Genomic DNA, 10,792 nt, shown 5'->3' with positions numbered 1-10,792 from the left:
AAAAAAAAAAAAAAAAAAAAGTACCAGCTATTGAGCCTGGTGACACAGGCCTACAATGCCACTTACTCAAGATGCTAAGGCAGGGGCATCACAAGTTCAAAGCCAGATGATACAACTAAAATAATGTATTAAGACCTTAAGTGCTGTGGAAACAGTAAAGTACTTACCATGCAAGTTTACCAACACTAGCATCACATAGAAAATGCCATCATGGTAGCACACTGCCTTTACAGGCAGGCATACATGCACACACATACATATACACATATACACACAAAAATAAATAAATAAAAAGTAAGAGAGGTCTCAATGGTAGAGGCATTCCCTAACGTGTGCAGGGTCCTGGTTGTTCAAACCCCAAGACCTCAAAAATAAGAAACAGTTAAAACAACCTTGGCAATTGTAAATAACACCAGCACATTTCATAACGAAGATGAATGTAACTTTGCTGATTTTGTTTTAAATGTGTGGCCTTCAAGTAGCCTGGATAGTACATTTAATTTAGGACCTCAATAATTTTCATACATGGCAGAAAATGTATTTCCTCTAAATGAGTCAAATGATTCAACATTCTTGGGCTGGAGAGATGAGTCAGAGGTTAAGAGCCCTGGCTGGCTCTTCCAAAGGACTGGGTTCAACTCTAGCACACATAATGGCTAACAACTTTCTGAAATTCCAAGTTCCAGGGGAATGGACCTGTCTTCTGACCTTGGTAGGCACTGAACACATATGGCATACAGACATGTAGGCAAAAACACCCAAACACATAAAATAATTTTTAAAAAACTTAAAAGAACTAAGAACCTTAAAAATAAAAATAATGAAGCCTACATTCTTAAAACTAATACTGGCAACAGTAGGAAGTGTGTGAAAACCCTAACATATTTGTGCTGTTTCTTAAAGTACCTACAACTCTGTATTTCTCTACATTATATACTTCTTATGGGGACATACTCTGATTCCCATGTAGAAATGTCTTCCACAGTAATATCAACAGGCAAATAAGCATCCCACACTAGAACCCATCTCTGTGTAGACCATAACCTCTGCTTCTCACTAGGTAACAGAGGAAATGGTCAGCTGGAAAACTGACTAATTTCCTCTCAAAGGAATTTTACCCTTCTTTGATAAATGGTCTTGTAATAATGAAAGTGTTCTCTAACACTCACAGAGTACCTAACACACATTAGCTTAGGTAAATAGCCTGCCCAAGGCCGCACAGCTAAATAGAAATAGTGACAGCATGATAACTGAGGAATCTAACTCCCAGTTCATCACCTCCACCACAGACAATCTACTTTCCATTACAAGCTACTTTGTTACTGCCCCTAGACCTCAAACCCACACCCAGCATGGTCCGGATACAACCTTGAAATGTTAAACCCTGAGAGAACAAAACTGGCCAGCAGGTTATCTGCATTGTCCCTCCAAGTGGACACAGCCCTTAGGTTGGAACAGCTAACAACCCAGTGAGCATGATTTCTGCAAACGTCTGCATCCGTGACCCAAATGTCCAATCACAGTGTTGTAATGATGTCTGTCCACAGAGACAGTGTGTCTGTCCACAGAGACAGTGTGGCAATATATACGGCATCTTGCTCATCCAACACAGTCAACTGTGGAAAGAAAGGGCTCATAGGCAACGGGTCAGCAATGAGATGAAAACTGGGAAGAAATGGACTCTGGCAGGTTCTGTGAGTGATCAGTAGAATGGCCACTCATGACACCCACTTGCAGGCTGCCGATGTCTGCAAGCTTTGGCTTTGCCAGCTTTCCTCGTCTAAAGGGAAATTACCAGTCTCTCAAAGCTTCCTGGTAAAGTGAATTGCCTTCTAACATGAGGAAATCTGGTCATAATTTTCAAAACTGATTCTGTTGGAATCTGTCCTACAGCAAGAGTTTGGGCAATAAACACACATTCTTAGCACAGTCAAGTAATTACATAAAATAAATGTCTGCAGCCAAAGGTGTTGGGGAATGGGGGTGGGGGAGCGTTCACTAGGAAGCTAGAAAAGAAAGCTGAGAATTGTTTACATAGGCAGGAGCAAGCAGACAGATTTATTCTTTTTCCGTTTTTTTTTTTTTTTTTTTTTTCCTGGAACCAGCTAGACTGGATACAGCAAGTACAAGAACACTGTATAATTCTCTTTATCCCTCCCATGGTCATTTAGCACAAGGACAATATTGCAAGAAATGAGATAGCGGCTGGCTTTCTGTTCCCCACACCTTAGTAAATTTTGTAAATTGAGGTTTTCCTAGATCTATGCAAAAAGACAACTACACTAGTCCCGATGCCTGAAATGTAAGCTATCATTATTGAGAAAAAAAAAAATCTCGACCAGAACTTTAGTCTCAGAGTTCGATAACAGAAAAAAACATCAAATTAGCCTATTATCTGAGGAAACCAGGACATTTCTCAGCTGCACTCTCTGGGCAGGTGAAAGGCGGCAGTCGTTAAATGCACCCTGAAGGCCAAGCGCTCAGACTCCACTCAATCCTGCCAGATTAAAACAGAGCTGCTGAGGACTCACGCTCTGGCAGGCTCGGAATTCACGCGCTCTGCTGCGAACTGCATTATCGAATTATTCTGCCTCACTAGTTAAAAACCCTGTCCAAGCGGCGTGGCTAGGGAAGGGGGCGGGGTGGGAAGCCCTAGAAGTCGGCTCTCTTCTCCCAGGGTCCTCTAGGAAATTTCTAGTAAACACGGAAGAAACTCCAAACTAGTCCCAACAGCTGTTCAGGTAAAGTTAGCGTCTACACTGCCCCTAGCCTCGGACTTCTGAGAGGCGTGGGGGAGTTGGGAAGACTCAACCGCGCTCCGGGCCACACCTGCAGAGGGGGAGGGGCTGGGCATTAGGAAAAAGTCGAGGGAAAGAGTGACAGTAGAGTCCCAAGTCAGGTGAAAGGAGGCTCCACACTCTCCGGGTGTGAGGGCAGAGCGGCGGCGTACAGGTGACACAGGTGGGCAACTGGAGCAGGTGCTGCAAATGGCGCAGTGGGGCAGGTGGCACAGATAGGCAGGAGTCCCCGCGCCGCCGCTCACCTTTCCGCTGCAGGTACTGCATCTGGAGCCGCAGGCTTGGTCGCTCCCGCAGCTCCTGCAGCACTCGGGAGTCGCCAGCGCCGCGGCCGCCCAGGAATGCGTCGGAACCCGAGGTCTCGGTGGAGCTGTCCAGGCTGTCCCTGCGCGGGAGGCGGCCCTGGGACGCACGGTCCCCGCCGGCTGCCACCTCCTCCTCCTCGGTGCAGCTGTAGAGCTCGGTGAGCAACCCGCTCACTAGGGACGCGGTGCGGCTCACGCGGCCGTCCGGCTGCGGCTCCGGGTCGCCCTCGTCCGCCGGGTGCCCCGTCGCCTCCTCGGATTGCTGCGGGTCCCACGTCCTGACCGCGGGAAGGACCTCCATGGCTCGAACCGCCGCGGCGCCTGCCAGTTCCGGGAGGGCGCGGCCACGCGGGCAGCAAAGAGTCCCCAGCAGGGGTCGAAATGCCAACCAATGGGCGGAGGACCGGAGTTCCGGCTTCACGTCCGCGGGCGCCGCGCCCGAATCCTTCCCACCTGACCCCGAGCGTTCAGGAGACTCCACAAAAACCTGACCATCTGGCAAGTCCTGGGATTTGAGTGACGTTGTGAACTTTTTTCCTCCAATAAAAGACCTGGATTCAGAACAACTAAATTCCGTGACACTTGATTGTCGGTTTAATAGACCTTCCTGAGTTGGCCAGGCTAACAAAAGTCACCAGAGCTGGTTTTGATGGTGAATTCAAGTTTATGAGAGTTTTATCTTTTTTTCTTTAAAAAAGGAAAAGAAAAAAGTGTATTATTGTTGCGCACTCATCCCAGGATGTACCCATGGAGACCAGAGGTCAGGCAACATTGTGCAGTCGGTTTTCTCCTTCCAACTTTAAGTGGGTTCTGGAAGCCAAACTCTTGGCTTTAAGTGGGTTCTGGGAATCAAACTCCTGGCTTTAAGTGGGTTCAGGGGGTCAAACTCGGGTTGGCAAGCTTGTTAGACAAGTACTTCTGCCTGATGAGCCATCTCTCTAGCTCCCTGGAGAGATTTGTCTTTACACTAGACTTCAGAAGAATTTTTGATACCTTCCTCTTAGGTATCTTTGTGAACTTAGTCACACTGATCATCAGTTTGACCCTGTGGTGCCCTCGCTTTTCGGTGAGAGCCTAAATGACTTGCCAGAAAGGAACCTTGAACTTTTCTTAATGTCTGCCTCTCATTAGGCACAAATACTCCTCAGCCTGAAGCTGTTGTCTGCACATCTAGGGCTTCTAAGGAACTGTGGCAGGCTGCCTGTTTGTTTACACTTCTTACGTGGTGGGGCACAGCCTGACCCTGTGACTACCATCCTGATGTCCTTAACCACCACCGACAAAATAATTTGAAATTGGAGACTGTGAGTTTTAAAAGCACGAGTTTTGTAACTCTGTATGCCCTAAGCATACAGGACTGGAACATATACTAGAGGGACTGAGAGATGGCTCAGCAGTTAAAAGAACCTGCTGCTCCTTCAGAGGACAGGGGCTCGGTTCCTAGCTCCTCTGTACAAGACAGCACACAACTCTTTGAAACTCCAGTTCTAGGGGATCTGATGCCCTCCCTCTTTTGATCTCCACCAGCACTTGGGAGGCAGAGGAAGTCAGATCTCTGTGAGTTTGATGCCATCTTGGTCTACAAAGGGAGTACAGGACAGCCTGGACTCTGTTACACAGAGATACGCTGTCTTGAAAAACCAAAACAAATAACAACAGCAAAGATGTACACTTAGACATACTCATATAAAATAGTTTTAAAACCTTATACTGAAAACAGTGTTGTATGATTTTATAACTTATTATCTTCTGCTACTGCTTAGTGATAAATTAAAATAAATGGAAGTGGGGGTGGCTAAAGCCTGTAATCTCAGAACATGGGAGACCCGAGGCAGGAGAGTATCCTTGAGTTCAAGACTACTCTGTCTTTTTAAAAAAATTTAACATTTAATTTTTATTATTTATTTAATATTATTAGTGAATATATTGATTGATATAAATATATGTTTGTTGACAAATGTATATTTGTTAATAAATAATTGGTTATTAATCTAGTGAATATTTATTGATTTAATATTTATTTTTTAAACAAATAAAAATTCAAAATATGGCAAGATGGATCAGCAAGTAAAGGTACATTTGCCATCAACAACCTGTGTTTGGTCCCTGGTACCCACGAAGTAGAAGCAAAGACCCCCTCATAAAAAGTTGCCCTCTGGCTTTCTCATATGCATACCATAAGACACGTACACCAGAATAAATAAATGTCAACCTTTTCACGGACTACAAGAAAGAGATGAGCAAGCTGCTACCACACTGGTTCTTTTAAAGAGAGTTTTCTCCCTATTGCCTGTGGCATGAGTGAATGAACCCATGGCCCATTCATCAGAGACCGATCTTTGCAGCACACCAGACTCCCCAGGGAGCAAATACTGCAACTGTTTCTCTTTTCTCAGTAGACTTTCCATGGTTTCTCTTCATTTGCCTCCACTAGGGACCCGGCTTCAACATCTTTTTTTTTTTCTTTTTAGAGCATGTCCCCCCAGAAACTGTGACAGAAGTTCAAAGGGATCTGAGGAAGATGAAGAAAGACACCAAGGAGACAACTGATTGTGAACATCAATATTTCAAAAGGAATCCAACTTCAAAGTCACTTCCTACTGTTACCGTTACCAGAAGAGGTGAAACTGGCGAGCTGGAAGTGAAGAACAGCCAACTCTACTTGCTTGTGTGCGTTAGAGGGGTTGAACTAGGAAGCAGGAGCCTCCTGAGGTCTCTGCTTCAGTCCCTGCCTCCGGGTTCCTGCCTTGAGCTCCCGCCCTGGGTTTTCCTGATGGTTTTCTTAACTATACTGTGTATGTGAAATAAACCCCTTTCTCTCCAGGTTGCTTTTGATAAGGGTTTTATCACAGTAGTATAAAAGCCAGATAGCATGTTCATCATTTTACAATGACCTAAACAAGGTAATTTGATTTTGATCAAATTTTGATGTTTTTTTTTAATGTGCATTGGTTTTTAATTGTTTTTGGTTTGTTTTTTTTTTTAACCTACTTGTATGTGTGGTTGAGGTTTTCGGATCCCCTGGTGTTGGGAGAATTTTGGTTTCTTTTAAAAAACACTGAAATATTATAAAGTTTTCATTTTTAATCCCAGGTGTGGGGTATGGCTGCTTCAGATTGTCCCCAGCAGTGAACTATGATTTGCCTCATGTTCTAGCAGGGGCGTGGTTTTGCCAGGTCCAGATAGTTTGTGTGATTATGTGGCATTTGGAATTATGGGAACTTTCTAAAGGGTATATAAAGGTTAGCCCCCCCGCCCCCAAAGGTGGAGTGGGTTGCTGTTGGTCCCTTGGGAGGGTTGGTTGTGTTTGGTTGCTGTTGACTGCTCTTGGTCATGGTTTGTTAAGTAGTTTTGTGCCAAGAAAATAACAAGAAGAAATTAGAGCACGCCTTTAATCCCAGCACTTGGGAGGCAGAGGAAGGTGGATTTCTGAGTTTGAGGCCAGCCTGGTCTACAAAGTAAGTTCCAGGACAGCCAGGGCTATACAGAGAAACCCTGTCTTGAAAAAAAGAAAGAAAGAAGAAAGAAAAAAAATAGATATCTTAACAGCGAAGATCAACTTGCCCCAAGAAACTCAATGCCCCTAATCAGTAGGAAGTAGTCTAATGATAATGTTGTCCCTTTTCCTTTATATTTTTCTCTCTCCTATCTTGTGTTAGGGGGTTGAAAGGGTGGAAGAAAAGGGATGGAGAAGGGTGGAAGAAAGAAGAGCCTACAAAGTAGCAAAAAACAGGCTACACCCTGGAACTGGAGGTACAGACAGTGAGCTGCTAGCCCCCTCCATATATACATATTCATACACACACACACACACACACACACACACACACACACACACACACAAATATATATAGTGCAGATTCACACTGTAGTGGTTTGAATAGGTTTGGCCCCCATAGACTCATGTGTTTGAATGCTTGGCCTACAGGGAATGACACTATTAGGAGGTGTGTCCTTCTTGGAATAGTTGTGGCATTGTTGGGGGAAAGCGTGTCACTGTGGGGGGTGGGCTTTGGGGTCCTATGTTCAAGCTCCACCCAGTGTGGAAGATGCAGTCTCCTTCTGGATGCTCTTGGATGAAAATGTAGAGCTCTCAATTCCATCTCCAGCACCATGCCTGCCTGGACACTGCCATGCTTCCCACCATGATGATAATGGCCTGAACCTCTGAAACTGAAAGCCAGCTTCAATTAAATGCTGTCCTTTATAAGAGTTGCCTTGGTCATGGTGTCTCTTCACACCAATGGAAACCCTCATACCCTCACGGGAGGAATGAACTGGCATGATGAAAGTTATGACTGTATTTGGAATTATACTTTCTAATATCTGGCAGTGAGCATTGATTATTGTCAAAGAAGAATTTCCTGAAGAATTTCTCCTTGGCCAGGTTTGAAGGGAAACACAAAATAACGTTGATCAGCACAGTTTGTCAATTTCACAATTTAATTTTGCTGTTTAAAAATTAATCATATGCTCAGAACATCACACAATCTGAATTTTCTATTCACTTGCTATATGTGAGGAAGATTTTTATTTCTCAATCTAAAAGGTTGTAATGATGATAACAAGGAAGGAGGGGTTAGTGCTTTTAAAAGCCATCAAATCTGACACAGACTTCAGGAAATGCAAGACAGGTCTCCTTTTTGGAGAATGGGGCCTGACACATGCTAAGATCAGAGGAGGCCACAGTGGTGTCCAGAGAACTGCCAGGAAAGGGCTCACAGCCTCCCCTCTCCACACTGCAGAACCCCAAGAATCCTGGGGTGACAGACCAACAGCTCCCGCTCACCCCTCCCACACATAGCAGCACGTGGGGCCTTCTAAAGCCCGAGAGATCTGACACCATCTTTCAACACAACACAGCTGTGCCAGCAGTTCACTTTACACATCTGGACTACTTTCTAGCAGGGCCAGAGAAGCTCCTCTCTGCAGCAGCAAGCAGCAGAGTGCAGACTCAGAGCTGGACAAAGTGCTGAGGAGAAGTGACTGCAAGTCGCCAGCTCTAAATAGGACGTCTGTGTTAAACACGCGCGCGCACACACACACACACACGTGCACACACACGTGCACACATACACACACACACATACACACACACACATGCGTGCTCAGGAAACATTGTGGGAAAAGAAAGAGTGCAAAAGCCAGAGAATGAGAAGGAGTGCTGTGACAGGACATCTTCTGCACAAAGCTGTTGTAGTCATGGACAGCAACAGTAGCTACCCATAGTTAACACTAATTGCTCTCAGTGGTGGGTAAGAGAAGGAGAGAGAACATTAAAGAAGGGAGAGTTGATGCCAGGCAGTGGTGGCACGCGCCTTTAGACCCAGCACTTGGGAAGCAGAGGCAGGAGGATTTCTGAGTTCGAGGCCAGCCTGGTCTACAGAGTGAGTTCCAGGACAGCCAGGGCTACACAGAGAAACCTTGTTCAAAAGAAGAAGGGGAAGAGGAAGAGGGGGAGGAGGAGGAGGAGGAAGAGGAAGAGGAAGAAGAAGAAGAAGTTGAGGGTAGAGGAAAGGGATATTGAGAGAATCAGATACCATCAGGATACTATATATACATATATAGATATGGGTGAAGTTGTCAAGGAATATATATAGCTGTTTAGTTGGTTCTTGAGTGTTTCCACCACAGAAACACTCCGATCTGGGTTCATCCTGAAAGGCAGGGCTGGGCTGAAAGGGAAAAGACAGTGGGGGTGGGGGGAATAACCAGGCCTTGACAAGATTTCCTGATCAAAGCCCAAAGTTTAATGAAGTACCGGGTTTATATGGCATGGGAAAAGCCCTTCCCCCAGCCCTAATCTTGGGGCTGCAGTAGGAGCAACAGGTAGGCGGGTCTTCAGGAGATGCTGTCTCTATAGAACCTAGGCGCCTATCAGCAGGGATCAGCATCTGCCTATTGTTTAGCAGGACAGTGGCAGGCAGAAACCAGGTACCAGCCTGGCAGGAAATCACCCAGGTGGTGTAGAACAGTGGCTGCAAAGGTCTGGGACGCTCCAACAGGTTCTCATTTTTGTCTTTTGTTTGTTTATTCACTTTACATCCCAATTGCTGCCCCCTCCCAGCCTCCCCTCACACAGCCACTCCCCCCTTTACCCCCCCTCCTCTGAGAGGGTGGGACACCTTCCCCTCTATCACCCTGGCACATCAAGTCTCTGTGGGACTAGGCACATCCTCTCCCACTGAGGCCAGGCGAGGCAGCCAAGTTGTTGCCTACCCACAGGCAACAGCTTTAGGAATAGCCCCTGCTCCATTTGTTCAGGACCCACATGAAGACCAAGCTGCACATCTTCTATGTATGTGAAGGGGACCTACGTCCAGCCCATGTATGTTCTTTGGTTGGTGGTTCAGTCGCTGAGAGCCCCCAAGGGTCTAGGTTAGTTGATTCTGTTGATCTTCCTGTGGAGTTCCTATCCCCCTTCTGGGCCTTCAATTCTTCCCCCTCTGATTCCTTCATAAGAGTTCCTGAGCTCCATCCAATGTTTGTGGGTCTCCGCATCTGTTTCAGTAAGCTTCTGGGTGGAGCCTCTCAGACTACAGCCATGCTAGACTCCTGTCTGCAAGCATAACAGATTGACATTAATAGTCTCAGGGATTGGTGCTTGCCCATGGAATGAGTGTCAAGTTGGGCCAGTCATTGGTTGGATATTACCTTAGTCTCTGCTCCATCCCCTGTCCTTACATTTCTTGTAAGAGAGGATAACTTTGAGGTGGAAAGTTTTGTGAGTGGATTGGTGTCCCTATCATTCCAATGGTGTTCCCACCTAGCTACAGGAGGTGGCCTCTTCAGGTTCCATATTCCCACTCCTGTGAGTCTCAACTAAGGTCACCTCTTTGTTTCCTGGGGAACCTCTACCCTCCCAGGTCTCTGGCAGGTCCTCGAGGTGCCCCCCCAACCCCAATCTCACCCGCCACAAAATTACAATCATTCTCCTGAACCTCTGGCCCTCTCTCCTGTCTCTCCCCACACATGATCCTGAACCCCACTCAGGTCTGCCCCCCGTCTGCCTTCTGTAACTATTTTATATCCTCACTTGGACCTCCCCCCTTGTTTAGCTTCTTTGGGTCTGTGGAGCGGAGTGGTGATGTCCTGTATTTTATTGGCGTGTTCCCCTTGCTCCACATCCTTGCTGGCACTTATCAGTGAGTGAGTACATACCATGCATGTCCTTAGGGAACAGGTTACCTTACTCAGGATCCATCCATGATGTCTTTGGTTTTAATGGCTGAATAGTATTCCATTGTGTAGATGTACCACACTTTTGTTATCCATTCTTCAGTTGGGGGACACCTAGGTTGTTTCCATTTTCTGGCTGTTACAAATAAAGGAGCTATTAACATAGCTAAGCAAGTGTCCCTGTGGTCTAGTGAGGCATCTTTCAGGTATATGCCCAGGAGTGGTGTAGCTGGGTCATGAGGCAGAGCTATTCCCAGTTTTCTGAGAAACAACCAAATTGATTTCCAGAGCGGTTGTACAAGTTTGAACTCCCACCAGCAATGGAGGAGTGTTCCCCTTGCTCCACATCCTTGCTAGCATGTTCTGTCCTTTGAGTTTTTAATCTTAGCTATTCAGACAAGTGTAAAATAGAAATTCAGGGTCATTTTGATTTGTATTTCCCTGATGACTAAGGACATTGAACATTTCAAGTGCTTCTTGGCCACTCAAGATCCCTCTGTTGAGAATTCT

At 45.9% G+C, this 10,792-nt stretch overlaps 1 protein-coding gene across 1 annotated transcript in view; it reads right to left on the bottom strand.

Moving 5' to 3' along the window:
* Positions 1-3,665, bottom strand: part of Tbc1d30 (TBC1 domain family member 30) — an 86,540-nt gene extending 82,875 nt beyond the window's left edge. The window contains exon 1 of the mRNA XM_029542571.1: positions 3,044-3,665. Coding sequence (XP_029398431.1) covers positions 3,044-3,404 — 361 coding nt within the window. The 5' untranslated portion in view covers positions 3,405-3,665. The remainder of the gene's footprint in view (positions 1-3,043) is intronic.
* Between the last annotated feature and the right edge of the window lie 7,127 nt (positions 3,666-10,792).

The sequence above is a fragment of the Mus pahari genome, chromosome 9 (genome assembly GCF_900095145.1).
Source record: "Mus pahari chromosome 9, PAHARI_EIJ_v1.1, whole genome shotgun sequence".
NCBI classification, from domain to species: Eukaryota; Metazoa; Chordata; class Mammalia; order Rodentia; family Muridae; genus Mus; species Mus pahari.
The sequence above is the reverse complement of the archived record's forward strand: the minus strand, read 5'-3'. Positions and strand labels throughout refer to the sequence as shown.